The sequence below is a fragment of the Ovis aries genome, chromosome 14, assembly GCF_016772045.2.
Source record: "Ovis aries strain OAR_USU_Benz2616 breed Rambouillet chromosome 14, ARS-UI_Ramb_v3.0, whole genome shotgun sequence".
Lineage (NCBI taxonomy): Eukaryota > Metazoa > Chordata > Mammalia > Artiodactyla > Bovidae > Ovis > Ovis aries.
In genome coordinates, this window is record NC_056067.1 from 60835846 (window position 1) to 60854233 (window position 18388).

General features: G+C 40.2%; 1 protein-coding gene across 1 annotated transcript in view; it reads left to right on the forward strand.

Annotated features, from left to right (window-relative positions):
- Window positions 1-213: 213 nt before the first annotated feature.
- The window catches only part of LOC101109733 (zinc finger protein 813-like), a 34440-nt gene continuing 16265 nt past the window's right edge, over window positions 214-18388 (forward strand). Inside the window, exons 1-7 of the mRNA XM_060397855.1 lie at window positions 214-294; window positions 1254-1363; window positions 1652-1661; window positions 1768-1876; window positions 5441-5499; window positions 5638-5688; window positions 13398-13524. Of these exons, the coding sequence (XP_060253838.1) occupies window positions 214-294; window positions 1254-1363; window positions 1652-1661; window positions 1768-1876; window positions 5441-5499; window positions 5638-5688; window positions 13398-13524 (547 nt within the window). The remainder of the gene's footprint in view (window positions 295-1253; window positions 1364-1651; window positions 1662-1767; window positions 1877-5440; window positions 5500-5637; window positions 5689-13397; window positions 13525-18388) is intronic.

Sequence of the window (18388 nt, forward strand, 5' to 3'; positions counted from 1 at the left end):
AGCCCGACTGATGGAACTTACCCCATATCCTGCCAGACGGTTGAATGGTCCCGAAGGGGTGACAGGGTGGCCTGGTCCGGCACAGGCCAGACCCAAGGGGGGGCCGCAAATCCTGCTCTCAGCAGGATGGGCCCTCGCCTCGAGCCCCATGTTGGGCGCCAAATGTTAGGTAAAAGATGACCAGGTACACCAAAAAATGTTTAATGGGCTTTAATGGCAAAGCGCTCCCAGGCGGGGTTCCCGGACCCGAATGGGGCAGGTCGAGGAAATTCGATCGCTCAGACCGCGTTGGAAGTTTGTTTATATATGCACGTTGCGAGGGATGGCTGGGCTAGCGGATGGGGGTTTGGATAGGCTGCTGGTTCGTGGCATCGCAAGCTGATAGGTTTCTCAATGCTGCTGGGGCGGGGCAGCTTTAGCTGGTGGAGTGTGCTGTCATTGGTCCCTGGGATCTGGGAGGATCCTCCGTTAGGGACTTTCTCGAAGGCGGGAGGGAGAGGAGGGGCGGCCCATCATGGCCCCCGGGGTCTGACCTTACACCTGGGACCTGCCAATAAAAGAGATGAGTCATAACCACTGGGCAACCAGGGAATTCCCTGATTTATATTACCTTTGATAAAAATTCTTTGATTCATTTCTAATATTTTATGATGAATTTTTTAACCTTCCCATGGATTCCAACTTTACTTTTTTCTATTTCTAGTTTTGTTTCCCATTAATTCTGGCCTTATAAATCGAGTTGACAAGTGCTTTCTCCTTTTCTTAGAAATAAATCATAGAATTACTGGTAATTGTTTTTAAAAAATTTGATAGAATTGTCAAATGCCATTCTTGCAACTTTTTAAAATTATCTTTTGTAAAGGAAAGCCCCTGAGACTGCAAGGGAAAGTGAAGTGGAGACATTTATTACTCAGATTCTGGTGGAGATTCATGGTATAGCTGGAGGGAACATGTAAGAAGTCCTGCAGGGTCTTGGCAGAGCATGGGACATATACCTTTATTAGGATCCATCGATGGGTTGTTTGAATTGGATTGATCAATTCAAACTCAAAAAGAGTAAGAATTTCTAAGCTACAGTCAGGGGAGGGGAGTCATATCTAAAGAACAAAAAGGGGAAGGCAGGTGGTGATGGGGAGTCATATCCTGTGTCTGCTGTTACTTAGGATGTACTGTCAAGGGAAAGGGCAATGTCAGTTCAAGACCCCTGCAGGGCACTTGTGGGGGTTTTTGCTTCCATGGCGATTATTCCCTAGGGTGTCCAGGTTCCGGTAAATCGTGGCCGCGTCCAGATCCCTCTTCCGCAAGCCAGGCTTGCTTCCTCGCCGCCTGTCAATTTGGAGACGTCCAGATATCTTTCACATAGGTGATTTGTTATAGGTTATGGGTTTCGTGGAATTGGTGCATTTCATCTTAAATCATGTAAACTTTTTGTAAGAGTTCCTTTCTATCCTTTTCATGTCTGCGTATTCTGTAGTAATATCCCCTATTTTATCTAATATCAGTAATTTTATTTAGTGTAAACAAAGGAGGAGCCTTGGGGGCAAACCTATTGCCAGTAGGTTTTATTGAAGCCATTTTCAACTTGTTAGGGAGATACATATTAGCTTCCCACCTAAGTAGTCCACACAACGGTAAGCTCTTATTCCAACAGGTTCAAGACAGTAAGTTAACAGACCACTTTGAGGATATGAGGAGGAATCATCTCTCCACCTCCCCTTTGCTGGCTGCATAGAACCACCGCCATTTTCGCACGCCCCTCACCGGTAGTGCACTGCCAAGGTCCCGCCTCCGGAAGCCGGGCTTCTAAATTCGCGCTTGCGCAGTTTCTTACGGAAACGGAAGTGGGGAGCCCAGAGTGAATGTCGGACCGTGCAGGGTAAGTATTTCCTTTCTTGGGTAGTTTTGCGCTGCGAGGCCCCCTCAACTTTAGTGAAACCTCAGTGTCTTCACTAAAACCTCAGTGACTGGGGATCTGAAATTTCAGCACCCGGTCCTCCACCCCAAATAAAACGAATAGTCCCCTTACTGGTCGGGTACTTTGGGTTTAAATTCGTTTCGAGGTTTGTCCCTAACCTTGCCTTTCTGCCTTCGGTGCACGTAAATGCCTCCCTTCGCTACATTATCCCGCTTAAAACTCTTTACTACCTCAACCCTCATGTAAAGTCCTCTTTTGCGAGGTCCTTTCACGCCCCTTACCTCCTAGCTTAGCCCTCTCACCCCTGGACGGCAGCGCTTCCCACCCCACCCGGGTAGAGGCCGGCTCCTCAACCTCAACCTGGACTTGGTGAAACCGTTTGTGTCTTTTCCCACGAAGGGGTGCGGAAGAGCTCCGTGCCAGAGTCCTTTATATCTCATCTTTTTCGACAGGCAAAGTGGTAGATAAGTGATACAAGAATAGGACCCCTTGTGAGACTAACAAGTGGGCGGGCGAGAGGGTGCCATGGCCTGAGGACTTACTGGGCTACAGTTTGAAAAGGGAAAAGTGGGGAGGAGAAGATCTTTCTTGAGTAGACCTCTTGCTTCCGTCTTCAGCCCCTCCCCCAGGTTAGGCAATGGAGTTTTCTTGTTCCTGCAAGATCAAGCTAGATCCACAAATTACTGCTTTTTATGTGTTGCAAAAAGAGTGTCCTAACTAATGAACTCACTGGGCACAATGTGGGTTTCATGCCACCATTGTTTTATTGTTTTGTGGCTCATCTTGTGCTCTGTTGTGTGGGTTTATTGCTATGTAACCCTGCTAGGTTTTGTGGTTAAGCAAAACTGATGTCTTGTGTAATCATTGACTTACAGGCATCTCCCTTATTTTTTCTACTGACAATGCCCTTAGTAGGGATAAACTTTTCTTTTCTTTTCTAAGTTTATTTATTTGGCTGTGCTGGGTCTTGTTTGTGGCATGTGGTATCTAGCTCCCTGACCAGGAATCAAATCCAGGTCCCCTACATTGGGAGTGCAGAGTGCTAGTCACTGGACCACCAGGGAAGTCCCTGCTTTAACCTGCTTTATCCCTTTACCCTTATCACTGACCTTCTGGAGACTCCACCCCTCTCCTGAGAGCTCCCTCCCTCCCAGCCCCACTGTCCTCCCTTCTCAGCCTGGTCCGTCAGCCACTCAAGCCTCCCCTTCATTGGGAGCCTTTCCCCACCCAGGCGGAGGTGACCTGGGGCAGCCATGTGACACATAGTGTTCTTCTATGTGTCACAAATTCCACCCGATGGACATCCTTTTTCTTGTAGGCAGGCTTCCTAATTCAATTGCCATCCCTGTAAATATGTAGGGGACCAGGAAAAGCAGAGAAATGAACAACTGAGGGAACTAGAAAAACTGGGAACAAGAAAAGAATGAGGAAAAATAGCTAGGAATAGAAAGGGTGGCTGAGGGACTTGTTAAAAGAGTAAAATGAAAGCGGTTAAGCATTGAAAATACCAGGTGAATAAAATAAGTAAAATTTAAAAAAGATGGTTCTCCACTGATAAGATCTGTCAACTTAAAAAAGCACAATGTGAGGTTTGCAAGTAAACTTTTATTTGGGGCAAAATGAGGACTGCAGTCCAGGAGACAACACTTCACATAGCTCTGAGAAACTGCTACAAAGAAGCAGAGGAAAAGGTCAGTATATATGTGAAGGGGGAATACATGTAATCAAGCACATATTTTTTCCAGAAGATTTCTACTTTTGTGAAGCTTTGCTCATCACAAGGAACAGTCATCACCATGAAGGATTTTAGTGCTTTTCTAGATATGGGGAGATATGAGAATTGGGCTCATAAAATTGGCTCCTAAAAATATCTATCTGAAGACCTGGGCTTCCAGTTTTTCCTGAGCACAGAGTGCCTCATTTCTGTTCTCCACCCTAAGGTCCTTTCAGAGGGTATTGAAGATCAACACCTACAAAAGCACATGATTTAATCCTTGTAGAAGTAGATAGGTAGATTGTTCTTCAGTCCCTAAGTCGTGTCTGACTCTGAGTCCATGGACTGCAACACATCAGGCTCCCTGTTGTCCACCATCTTGCCAAACTCATGTCCATTGAGTCAGTGATACTGTCTAATTGTCTCATCCTCTGCCACCTCCTTATCCTCTTGCCTTCAATCTTTCCCAGCATCACAGTCATTTGCAGTGAGTTGGCTTTCGCATTAGCTGGCCAAAGGACTGGAGCTTCAGTATCTGTCCTACCAATGAATATTGAGGGTTGATTTCCCTTTGGATTGATTGGTTTGATCTCCTTGCAATCCAGGGGACTCTCAAGAGTCTTCTCCAACATCACAGTTCAAAAGCATCAATTCTTTGGCCCTCAGCCTTCATTATGATCCAGCTCACACTTCTGTACATGACTACTGGCATGTAGGTAGATGGCAAGTGCCAGTTTGTAGCTGACAGTAACATAGAGGAGCCTTGGATCAGCGGTGGGGCAGGGGCACCAAAGGAGAGGCACTTCACACAGAGTGGGGTGAAAGGATGAAAGAGCTGGACACTTGGGCTGCAGAGCAGCATGGCGCTGGGAGAGAAGGAGGATCAAGTGTGACCACAAGAGGAAGTGAGAGCAGGAAGGTTGCATCACCACCTGGGGTGTCAGAGCAGGGGTTGGGGGGAGAAGGGGAGTGGAAGAGGGAGAGAAGGGGTGTAAGTGGAGGGCAGAGAGGGAGCAGCGAGGGGCAAGAAAGAGGCAGAAGCACAGATGGAGGACCATCAGAAAGGGTGCAGAGACCAAGCATCTCAAGGGGAACAGTTTACAGAGTGGGCAGGACAAGTGTCAGGGAAGAAACAGGAACAGCAGGAGAGCAGAGGGGAAGAAAAGAGACAGATAAACCGACTAAAATGGAAACACCTAGTAGAGCAGGTGGGTAGTGGGAACTGGATGCAGATGGATGGTGAGTTGTTTGTTGTGGCTAAGTTGTGATATATGATTTCTTATTTTAAGAATGTAATAAAATGTCTCTAATTGTACAGATGAGGATGAGAATAGCAGAGCTTGTGTCTTGTGCATTCTGTAATTCTTTGTATCAGAGGATAACTTCCATTTGCAAATGCTGTTTCTCCAGGGGACAGTGATTTGATTCACTCAGTTGTGAGTCATCCCCTCCCCTTTTCCTGACGTGGGACAGAGGAGCAGGGAGAGGATAAAGGGGGCAAGAAGTGATTGAATCTGTCACTGCATGGTGTCTTAAAAGGAACATTGAGAGGTTTTTTTTGTGATGGGCTTACTTTTCTTTTTTATATCTTTACATATTATTTATTTGGTAGCATGGAAAAATGATTTAGTTCGTTCAGTTTCTACTTCCCTAGAAGAGGGGCATTAACTTCTGCAACAAGCTTTGGTGGTCTTATATAATCAAGTAATTCTTTTCTAAATGTTAATATACTGTGAAATTTGTAAAATGTTGACCCACAATTATTAGGTGATAAAAATTCACAAACTGTTTCTTTTTGAAATGTGTTTCAGATATCTTGGAGGCCTGCCTGCTTTCTCCTCTTTCTTTTTTGTATTGGAAAAGCTCTTTGGTATGTAATAAATAATTTTAGACAGTTTTGCTGGATATTTGGTCAAGTTATCAATGGTCTTTTATATTAACAGACAAATCCTAGTTTTACCAGTTAGTGTAATATTTTGTTTTCTCCCTTTTTGTGTGTCCTGCTAAGAGGAAGAGGAGGAAACAAAAGGAAGAGAAGTCAGAAATGGCTCTTTCTCAGGTAAAGTCATATTCTTAGTTGTTTTTCAGTCTGTCCTTCTTGAAATGACCTTCTTTGGACATGCTAATCTTTGAAGAATCTGAAGTATCCTGCCTGATAACCTGTATATTCATCTTATTTTTCAAGAGATTTTTGGCTGTTTGCTGGCTCTTGAGATTCCCTATGAATTTACGAATGATTGTTTTTCTATAGGTGCAAAAATTGCCTTTGAAATTTTGATAGAGATTCTTTATATCTGTAGACCACACCCCCTGCAGGAAAAGCGTGGAGTCCTAACCACTGGACCCTAATTTGGGAAGTCCCTAGTTTGGTCATTTTTTGTAAAGAAAATTTTGCAATGAAACTTTATTGACTTGGTTTTTACAGTTTGCTACTTTTAAGCAAAGGAAGTGTTACCTGTTTTTAATCAGTTTGACTGGCCTCTTAAAAATTTTGGGGGTATGTTAGGTCTTATCTGCTGGGTTGCAAGTGAAGGAATTTCTTTCTTTTTTTTTTTTCCTATTCTTTAAATTTTATTTTTAATTGGAGGATAGTTGCTTTACAATGTTGTGTTGGTTTCTGCCATACAACAACATGAATCAGCCATGGATATACATATATCCACTACTTCTTGGGCTTCCCTTCCACCCAAATTTGGTCATTTAAAAAATATAAAGTTCCCACTGCATGATTACAGGGTGTGTTTCTTTCATATATATCTCCAAGGACTTCTTTAAGAGTTTCCTACTCTTCAGTTTAGAGGTCTTGGACCTAGTTGGCTGATATTTTCCCTAAGGATTTTATCGGATTGTCCTCTGATTTTCTGTTGACATGATTCATTGTGTATTGAAGTGCAACTGATTTTGGTGTGCAGATATTTTATGCTGCAACTCTTCTAAGGTTTTTCTAAATTTTTATTTATTTATTTATTTTTGGCTGTGTTAGTTCTTTATTGCTGCGAGTGGGCTTTGTCTAGTTCTGACAGTTGGAGGCTACTTGCTGGTTGTGGTACAAGCGCTTTTCATTACAGTTGCCTCTCTTGTTGCCAGAGCACAGACTCTAGGTGGGCAGGTTTCACTAGTTAGTTGCCCCACTGCATATGACATCTTGCTGGACCAGGGACTAGCAGGCGGATTCTTTACCACTGGACCACTTGGAAAGTCCTTAATGTGTTTAGAGTAGTCAGTTCTTACAGTCTCTTTTGGGTTCTATATATAAAATCCTGTCACCTACAAAATAAAAGGTAATTTTACCTTCTTTTCAGTTTAGATAACTTGGATTTTTTTTTTTTTTTCCCTTTTCCAATTGCTCTGGCTAGGTTGTTCAGTGGTTTCTTGAAGAGTAATGCAGAGCGTGCATCTTCCTCTTTTGTGGCTGGAAGGATTTAGCAGTGTGGGCTTCCCTACTACTGCATCTTTGACTACCTGTTAATAAATTTGATATGCTGTGGTTTTATTTTCATTCACATACTTTACAATTTTCCCTGTGATTTCTTCTTTGACTCGTTCCTTCTTAAACAATAAACTGCTTACTTTCCACTTTTGGAAGCTTTTCCTGTTTTCCTTCTGCTGTTTATTTCTAGTATCATTTTACTGTGGTTAAAGGAGATACTCTTCTTTTTTTTAGAAGATACTTTTTATGTTCTCAGCCTTCATATATTGAGCTTTGTTTTACCGTCTAGCATGTGGTCTGTGAAATGGAGAAAGTTTCAAGACATATGCTGGAGAAGGATGTGATTTTTGCTGTTGTTGAGTGGAATGTTCTGTACATGTTTGTTGCTGCTGCGTCACTTCATTCGTGTCCGACTCTGTGCGACCCCAGATATCCATGGGATTTGCCAGAAGAGTACTGGAGTGGGTTGCCATTGCCTTCTCCAACATGTTTGTTAGGTACAGTAATTCTACAGTGTTGTACAAGTGCTCAATTTCCTTGTTGATCTTTTGGTTTCCATGTGCTGGTAAAACTCAAGTAGTGAAGTCTAATGGTGTGCTATTATCTATTTCCATTTTTACTTCTGTTAAGATCTTCATTTTCAGGGGAACTCTGATGTTAGATATATACATATTTGTAATTGTTATATTTTCTTGGTAAATTTACCTTTTCCTGTTTCATAATATATTTTGTGTCTTTTGTTAGGTTTTTCCTTAGATTGTTATGTCTTTTGTCTGATATTGTGCAGTAACCCCTGCTCTCTTAAGAACTGAGTATCTTTTTCCATCCTTTCACTTTTCACCTTAGACTTGTGAACGTTCACAGTTCCAGCTCTTACATGCTTTCTGTGTGTCTTGCTCCCACTCTGTTTTCCTCCTGTCACATTCTCCAGTGGTCCCTGCTTGGGCACCCTGTACCATGGTGAAAGGCAGGCAGGACCTCTGGCCAGCCCCCTTCACTCCACTGTCAGTTCAGCGAGAATTCATCAAGTATTTCCTTCTGATCATGATGTTTGGTGACATATTCTTGGTTGATAACAATATTTTTTTTTCCATGTTGTTTTTGTTTTCTTTTCGTCATGATTTTAAATTGTCCAAGTTTTTTATTTTACTACGGTGCTAATTTTGTTATTAATCTACAAATAATGTGTAATAATAATAACTTATCCAAATTTGAATCAAAATTAATTACTGCCAAAAACAAACTCGTTGGCCTTTATTAATGTCTTTTGGTTAAGATGACTGTGGGACAACATGCCCACAGCCATGGGCTTCACAAAGATCACCCCAGAAACAGAGGCTGGAGCAGGGTAGTGACCAGCGCCCCCATTTCCAAGCATGGAACCTGCAGTGGCAGCAGATTGGCCCTAGGTCCACCAGCAGCAGCAGAAAAGCCTGGGTATGGTCGACTCGCGTGCAGCTGACCAGCTCCACTGGCAGACAGTGGAGGGCAGCAGATCGTCTCTACAGTGGACAGTGACTCCCAGTCTGAGGAAGGACCCCAGGGATGCCAGCCACTCCTGGGCAGTGGATGGCTCCAGGGTAGCCAATGGCAGCAGTGAGGCCAGGGTTCCCTGCACTTCTAGGCGTCATCCAATGTCAGCTCCAGCCCTTCCTAGACCCCCTTCCCAGCCACTCCAGCAGGGCCTTTGCCTCAAGCTCTGGTTGCACGTTGAGAGACTCCACAGCCAATGAATGTTTAAATGCTCAATGGGGACCAGCATTGGGACTGCCAGGGTACCAGGCATGTCATCCAGCTACACTAAGCAGCTGAAGGGCATGTCCTTGCTAGTTAGGGCCTGACAAAACATCCACTGGAGAAAGGAATGGCAAACCACTTCAGTATTCTTGCCTTGAGAACTTTATGAATAGTATGAAAAGGCAATAAGATATGACACTGAAAGATGAACCCTCCAGGTCGGTAGGTGCCCATGTTCTACTGGGTTAAAGTAGAGAAATAGCAAAAGAAAGAAGAGGCTGAGCTGAAGCTGAAACAGTGCCCAGTTGTGGTTCTATCTGGTGATGAAAGTAAAGTCCAATGCTGTGAAGAACAATATTGCATAGGAACCTGGAATATTAGGTCTAGTGAATCAAGATAAATTGGAAGTGGTCAAACAGGAGATGGGAAGAGTGAACATTGACATTCTAGGAATCAGTGAACTGAAATGGACTGGAATGCTTGAATTTCAGATGACCATTATATCTACTATTGTGGGCAAGAATCCTTAGAAGAAATGGAGTAACTCTCATAGTCAACAATAGCCCTGAAATGCAGCACTTGGTTGCATTCTCAAAAATAACAGAATGATATCGGTTTGTTTCCAAGGCAAACCATTCGACATCACAGTAATCCAAGTCTGTGCCCCAACCTCTAATGCTAGAGAAGCTGAAGTCGAATGGTTCTATGAAGATCTACAGGATATTCTACAACTAACGCCAAAAAAAGATGTCCTTTTCATCTTAGGGGACTGGGATGCAAAAGTAGGCAGTCAAGAGATACCTGGATTATTAGGCAAGTTTGGCCTTGTAGAACAAAATGAAGCAGGGCAAAGGCTAACAGAGTTTTTGTCAAGAGAACACAATGGTCATAGCAAACACCCTCTTCCAACAACACAAGAGACAATTCTACACATGAACATAACCAAATGGCTAATACTGAAATCAGACTGATTATATTCTTTGCAGCCAAAGAAGGAGAAGCTATATACAGTCAGCAGTAAAAAGACCTGAAGCTGACTGTGGCTCAGATCATGAGCTCCTTATTGCAAAATTCAGACTTAAACTGAAGAAAGTAGGGAAAACCTGTAGGCCATTCAAGTATGACCTAAGTCAAATCCCATATGATTATACAGTGGAAGTGATGAATAGATTCAAGTGATTAGATTCGGTAGACAGATTGCCTGAAGAACTGTGGGTGGAGGTACATAATATTGTATAGGAGGTGATGACCAAAACCATCCCCAAGAAAAAGAAATGCAAGAAGGCAAAATAGTTGCCTGAGGAGGCCTTACAAAGAGCTGAGAAAAGAAGAGAAGCGAGAAAGGGAAAGATATACTCACTTGAATGCAGAGTTCCAGAGAATAGCAAGGAGAATAAAGAAAGCCTTCTTCAGTGACAAATGCAAAGAAATAAAGGAAAACAATAGAATGGAAAGACTAGTGATCTTTTTAAGAAAATTGGAGTTACCAAGGAAACATTTCATATAAGCTGGATTGAGAAAAGGCAGTGGACCCAGAGATCAAATTGCCAACGTATGCTGGGTCATAGAAAAAGCATGGAAGTTCCAAGAAAACATCTACTTCTGCTTCATTGACTATACTAAAGCCTTTGTGTGGATCACAACAAACTGGAATATTCCTAAAGAGATAGGAGTACCAGACCACCTTACCCACCTCCTGAGAAACCTGTAGGCAGGACAAGAAGGAACACTTAGAATGAGACATGGAACAATGGACTAGTTCAAATTGGGAAAGGAGTATGTCAAGACTGTCTATTGTCACCCTGCTTATTTAACTTATATGCAGTGTACATCATGAGAAATGCCAGTCTAGATGAATCACAAACTAGAATCAAGATTGCCAGGAGAAATATCAACAACTTCAGATATGCAGATGGTACCACTTTAATGGCAGAGAGTGAAGAGGAACCAAAGAGCCTCTTGTTGAAGGTGAAAGTGAAGAGTGAAAAAGCTGGCTTAAAAGTCAACATTCAAAAACGAAAATCATGGTATCCGATCCTATCCCTTCATGACAAATAGATGGGGGAAATGTCAGATTTCATTTTCTTGGGCTCCAAAATCACTGCAGACAGTGACTGTGCCCACAAAATTAAAGGATGCTTGCTCCTTGGAAGAGAATAGCTATGTCAAACCTAGACAGTGTTTTAAAAATCAGAGACAACACTTTGCCAGCAAAGGTCCATATAGTCAAATTTATGTTTTTTCTAGTAGTCAGTATGGATGTGACAGTTGGACCATGAAGAAGGCTGAGCATCCGAAAAATTGATGCTTTTGAACTGTGGTGCTAGAGAAGACTCTGGAGAGTCCCTTGGACAGCAAGGCAATCAAACCAGTCAATCCTAAAGGAAATCAACCCTGAATATTCATTGGAAGGACTGATGCTGAAGCTGAAACTCCAGTACTTTGGCCACCTGAATCAAAGAACTGACTCATGGAAAAGACCCTGAGCTGGGAAAAACTGAGGGCAGGAGGAGAAAGGGGGACAGAGGATGAGATGGTTGGTGGTAGCATTGACTCAATGGACATGAGTGAGCAAACTCAGGGTGATTGTGATGGACAGAGAAGCCTGGAGTGCTGCAGTTCATGTGGTTACAAAGAGTGGGAGAGGACTTAGTGACTGAAAGACAACAACAGTGCATTCCTGTGTAAGTTTAAATGGACAAAATTATATTTTTAATACAGTTATTTTGTTGAGGTTGGAATTAAAATACTCTACTTTTTTAAATGTCTGCACTGTTTTTCAGTAGCCTGTTATAAAATCATGTTGACAAATGCAGTTCAGTACAGTTGATTGTTCAGTCATTTTCATTGTCTGGAAGATCCACATGAATAAAAGTGATGAGGAAAACATCTGAAAAATCTGCCTAGAATATATTCCTCTCATTTTTATTAATTTAGTGTTGACGTGTATACATACATTCAGTTCAGTTCAGTCGCTCAGTCTCTCAGACTCTTTGTGGTCCCAAGGACTACAGCACGCCAGGCCTCCCTGTCCATCACCAACTCCCCGAGCTTGCTCACACTCATGTCCATTGAGTCGGTGATGCCATCCAATCATCTTCTCTGTCATCCCCTTCTGCCTTCACTCTTTCCCAGCATCACAGTCTTTTCCAGTGAGTCAGTTCTTTGCATCAGGTGTCCCAAGTATTGGAGTTTCAGCATCAGTTCTTCCAATGAATATTCAGCACTGATTTCTTTTAGGATGGACTGGTTGGATCTCCTTGCAGTCCAAGGGACTCTCAAGAGTCTTCTCCAACACCACAGTTCAAAAGCATCAATTCTGTGGTGTTCAGCTTTCTTTATAATCCAACTCACATCCATACATGACTACTGGAAAAACCATAGCTTTGACTAGACAGACTTTCGTTGGCAAAGTCAAGTCTCTGCTTTTTAATATGCTGTCTAGGGTTGTCATAGCTTTCCTTCCAAGGAGCAAGCGTTTTTTAATTTCATGGCTGCAGTCATCATCTGCAGTGATTTTGAAGCACAAGAAAATAAAGTCTCTCACTGTTTCCATTGTTTCCCCATCGATTTGCCATGAGGTAATGGGTCTGGATACCATGATCCTAGTTTTTTGAATGTTGAGTTTTAAGCATTGTAAGTACATGCATTTTAGTACATGCATTCATGGATATGCAGTTCCATGCTTTATGTAAAAGTCGTGATTTTAAAACTATAGTATCTTTTTGTTATAGCAATTATATTTCTAGCATATCCTCTGGCTTCCAACTTTTTCTACACTATCATATTAATGGTTTAAGTAATAATAAAATTACTAACATTTCTTGTGCATGCGTATGCACACACATGTATAATGACCTTTTAGGCCAATCTGTGTTGTGCACCTTGAACTTCTTTCATGTTTTCTCCATGAAACATTCTGGCAGTATACTTTTAATGTTCTCTGTGTTACTTAACTCTTTCATTTTAAACTTCAGTTCTAAAGTCCAGCCTTAGGAGTTCAGTTGCTTGCTCTGTGATTCCTTAACTTCTAGACCTGATTGGAGTTTCTCCTTGTGTCTTTGACACAGGTCTCATTTGCAAGATCAGAATAGGTCTTTCTCTAATGAGCTGTGATGCTGACAACAAGTTAATACATGTAAAACATTTAGAGTAATGTATTTCAGACAGGAAGTTCAAATGGTGTTCATCTTTGCTGCTCCTGTCATCATCGTGATTAAAAATTTCGAGTTTTCCTTAAACACACTATAGACTTTGTCATCACTGAAGGTCACTCACGCTCCTCCACATCCAGCTTTGATCATCCCTCAGTGATGGAACATACTAAGACTTTCATATAGACAGCCCAGCTTTGAATTTTTATTTGTATCTGATTCATGTATTTCGTAAGAAAATGAAAAACCTGTATCTATTTGGAGGATATTGTCATCTGTATGATAAAGCATAAGAAATTAAATTAGACAGAGGTAGTGTCAAATACCTTTACATGGCTCTGTCACAGTACCTACTTCAACTTGATCTTTTCACCTCTACTCATTTTATATGCAAATAAGAACTCTGCTCATGTTCCCCTGGTTAAGTGTTTTTGTTTTAAACTTAAGGCACAATTGACCTTCAAGGATGTGGCCATTCAGTTCTCTCCAGAAGAGTGGGAATGTCTGGACCCTGCTCAGAAGACCTTGTACAGGGACGTGATGGTGGAGACCCTCAAGAACCTGCTCTCTGTGGGTGAGGATAATTTCCTTCCAAAAGTTGGGAGGGTATTTTTGCATTTACTGCTCTTGGCCTTTTGGAACTCCCTATCTTGCTTAATGGAGCTCAAAGCCATGTTGACTCAGGCATGAAAACCTTCATGATGTAGGCTCAGGAGTTTAAACATGCCCTTCCTTCAGATGATCTGGCCACTTCACGTTAGGAGTTTTTCCAGCGCTCAATGTCTAACCCTCATCTGGAAACTTTTAAAATATTTTAATTCTCTGTATTCTGCTTCTGTGCTTTTGACTCAGTACTTATTAGAAGAGTGTTGGATGATACCTGCATATCACGTTGTTCCCCTCTGAATCAAAAACATGGCAGGCAGTTGATGATTTTGTGAAACATTTTTCCAGAGCCACCTGTAATGTCCTCACTCTCATGTGAACACAGAGTTGAGATTCTGGAAAAACCACAGTAGTTGACTTTCTCTCCCTCATTTTTTTCTTTTAAGAAATAATTAATTTATTTTTTATTTTGTTGGATCTTCATTGCTGTGCAGGCTTTTCTCTGGATGCAGCAAATGGGGGCTACTCTAGTTGTGATGTGCAATCTTCTCTTGTTATGGAGCACGGGCTCTAAACTGTCAGGGCTTAATGGTTTTGGCTCCTGAACTTGAGAGCACAGGCTCCATAGTTGTGGCTCAGGGCCTTATTTTCTCCCTGTCATGAGAGATCTTCTTGGATCAGAGTTTGAATCTGTATCTCCTGCTTTGGCAGGTGGATTCTTTGCCACTGAGCCACCAGGGAAGCCCCTAGTGACCACCTACTTGGATCCTCAAGAAATGGTTTGAGAATTTTTTCTAGAGATAACATCATCCAAGTCCACATCCTCATGCAAGGGTATTGAATAAACTGTTGTTGACGCCATATTTTTGATGCTTGGGTGCACCATTCTACGTCCACACTTAAGCTTGAAGCATCTTAATGAGAGAGCTTGAGAATTCCCTCTCAGTCCAGTGGTTAGGTGCAGGTTCCATCCCTGGTCAGCGAACTAAGATCCCACAGACCATGGTGTGGAACCCTCCTCTTCTCCAAACAAATACTGAGACAGCTTATGAGGTGGAGTGATACCTTCAGTGATGAACCATCATTTGTTTCTGGCACTGCTGCTTTCATTTTGTACATTTCTATGCATAATAAATGGTCTCGATTTGTTTCTCTAATCATCAGTTTATGCATTTCATGTTACTTAGAGTGCTTGTTTTCTGTTTTCAGTGTGTGGGTTGGTTGATGGAAGATGAGCCAGCCCCATCCAGGTAGAATTGGTGATTAGTTCTTTTTTAATTTTTATTTATTTAAAAAATTTTTATCTTATTAGTTTATTTTTTGGCCTTACCATGTGGCATGTGGGATGTTAGTTCCCTGACCAGGGATCGAACCCATGCCCACTACACTGGAAGTGTGGAATCTTAACCATTGGATCACCAGGAAATTCCAGTGATTAGTTGTTTTTAGAGTTGTTTACATATTCTTGATATTTTATTATGACATAAATCATTTGCAAATATTTCCTGCCATAGCATAGATTAGTTTTCACTCTACTAGGTGTGATCTAATGCACAGTAGTTTATAATTTTGAAGTAGTTCATATTTCTGTTTTAGGTTTGTCACTGGTGCTTTTCATGTTATGTATAATAAATCATTGGTGACTGCTATGTCATAAAGCTTTTCCTGCATGTTTATTTCTAGCAGTTTTATGCATTTTGGGCTTGGTTAGGTCTTTTATTGGTTTTTGTATATTATGTCAGTTAATGGTCCAGCTAAATTGTTGTATATTTGGAGAACTGTTTTTATCCACGTTTTCTTTTTTTAATAGACTGCCCTTCCTCCATTGAGTTGTCTTGACCCCCTTCTAGAACATTTGACCATATATGAGAGTTTTTTTTTTAATGTCCCTGTACTATTCCACCAGTTGCTCTATCTTTATCTTTGTACCACATCATTTTATTAATATAGGTTTGGAGTAAGTTTTGAAATAAAAGACCTGCGAGACCTCTGGCTTTGTTCTTTTTAAGTGTACTTTGCTTTTCAGCATCTTTTGAGATTCCAAATGAATTTGTAAGATGTGTTTATCATTTCTCCAAGAAGTACTATTGATTTTACTTAGCAGTGGGTTGAACCTGTTGATTGCTTGGTTAATACTAACATCTTGACAATATTGACTTCAAATCCTTGAGTTTAGGATGTCTTTGTGTCAATTGTGTCTTTTATAATGTTTTTTAGCCATGTTTTTAGTTTACAATGTACACATCTTTCTGTCCTTGTATAAGATTTGTCCTTTAGCATGTTGCCATAGCTTTTTAAATTCCTTGTTTATCAAGTGTTTTATTATGAAAAGCTGTTGACTTGTGTCAGATGCTTTTTACTGCATTAGTTCAGATGATCATTTTATTTTTTGTTTCATTTCATTAATATCCTTTTTGAACCATTCTTACATTTCAAGAATATATCACCTTATGGTTGCATATAATCCTTTTAATGTGGTGTTAATTTTAGTTTACGTTTATTGATGATTTTGCTTCATTATTAGAAATTTTGATCTGTGGTTTTCTTGTGTCTTTGACTAGCATCAGTATTAGAGGAATTCCTGCTTTATAGAGTCTGGAACTTTTCCTTTTTCTTCTGTGTTTTCTGAAAAAGTTTAAGGAAGCTTGACCTAACTGTTTTGAAGTGTTGTCTGCAATTGTGCAGTGAATGTATGTGACTTGCCTCACAATGATTTTTGATTAACAATTCCATCTCCTTTCCATGACTAGTTTGTACAGATATTAATTTCTTTCTGGTTCTAATAATATATTGGTAGGTTGTTATTCTCTAGAAATGTATTCATTTGTTCTACTTTATCCATTACCTACACATAGAATTTTCTTAGTGTTTCCTTCTAATTTTCTTGATTTCAATTGAATCAGTTGTAACGTCTTTCTCATTTCTAATTTCAGTAATTTGAGTCTTCGTTCCTTTTGTAAGTTATTCTACATAAGGGTTTGTCAGTTTTGTTATTCTTTTCAAAGAACCAACTTGTGGTATTACAAGTTTATGTAGTTATTATTCGCTATTTCATTGATCTCTAATCCAGTTTTTTCTTCTACCTTCTGCTAGCTTAGGTGTATTGTGTATGCCTAATAGTTTTTATTTGGGTTGAATTTTTATTATCATTTTTTCCTTCAATTTATTTCTGTTCAGTTGATAAACCAGGACTGTTTTGTCTATGTGCTCATTTTTTCTCTTTTTCTGGTTTATTGAAATTTAATTAATGTTTATCATTGTGTTAGTTTAAGATCTATAGTGTAATGATTTGATAGTTCTATTGTAATTACCTTGATAGGTTACTTAAAGTATGCATCTGTGACATAGTTCCACCTTTTTTCTGAGTAGTGGTGAGCTGTTTAAGGTCTAGTGTCTTATTAACTTTTAAGCATGTAATATAGTAGTGACAGGTATCATTATCATGCTGTATATTAGATTTGTAGAAGTCTTTAACTAAGAACTGTAAATTTATTCCTTTTAGTAATATCCCCCATTCTACTAACCCCCTGAGTTTGCTAACAACTATTCCATGTTGCCCTTAGTTTGCCTCTTGTTTTTTTGTGTGTGTGTTTTTCCTAAATTAATTTTATTTTATACATACATGGAATAATTCTGTGCTTTTTTTCCTCTGAATTATTTTTATTGAGCATACACCTTCGAGGTCCATCTGTGTTGTTGAAAACACCCAGGATATTTTTATTCTTTATGGGTACATACTGTGTATCTCTCCCAGATTTTTTTCCCCATTCATTTGTTGGATTATACAGTTGTTCTGATGTTGTGGCATTTGTGGTTATTGCTTTAATGAGCGTGGGGGTGCAGATATCTTTTAACACAGTGATTTAATTTTGATTTAATTTTTGATATAGTCCTAAAATCTTAACATGCTCCATTATATGATAGTTTTGTTCTTTTTGCAAGATTTTGGGGAACTTTTATACTTTTTGACTTTTTTCTATCTATATGTTTGTGTACAGAAAAAAACACATCCATTTCCTTTTGATGGTCTTATTCTAGTGTTTCCTTCAGGTTTCAACAAAGATCATTCTTACATGTCTCATACAACATAATATCTGTTCTTTATGAAAATATGCATGGAAATGGGCTTGTGAAATACTGAATTTGATAACCTACTTAGCAAATAATGTAATAGATGTACACCTACTTTATATCTGAAATATCCCATTCTCTTCTCTTTTTAAATCTCTTTCATTTTGGCTACATACCCACAGTATAATTTCCATAGTTAAAAATGGAATAGCTAAACCAATTCTTTTTTCCTTTTAACCTCAGTATTTTTAGTTGCCTGAACTTACAGTTTTATTCACACGTACATACAGTCATAAGCCGTGATATCCTCTGTTTATTATTCCCTGAAATCTACTCAGACCCTTTATCTGTCTTTCTCTTTTTTTCATGTTCCTTTGATGCAGATAGAAACACTAACCTTTACTCACTTATTTTAATGGTTCTCCTGATCTCCCCAGTTTCCAGGTATTCCTTGGAAATACTGGGTGGAGTGGACCCATCACTCCACCTTTCTTATTATTCACACTGTAAAATGATTTCGTTTCATCCCTTGGACTACTTTCTCAGGATACAACTTTCTATGTGCAGCTGTGATGACTCCGAAACCATTTTGAAGAGGGATTTCTGAATAACAGTGTTAGTTACCCAACTCACTTCTTCTTGCATCGCCTATGATTTCCTTTCTAAACTCCCTAGTGTTTGTATGTTTAGTCTTTAATTTCTTTGGGTTTTGTGGTTATGGTGGAAAAGTACCTTTATTTTCGAGAGCTAATATAAGTTTT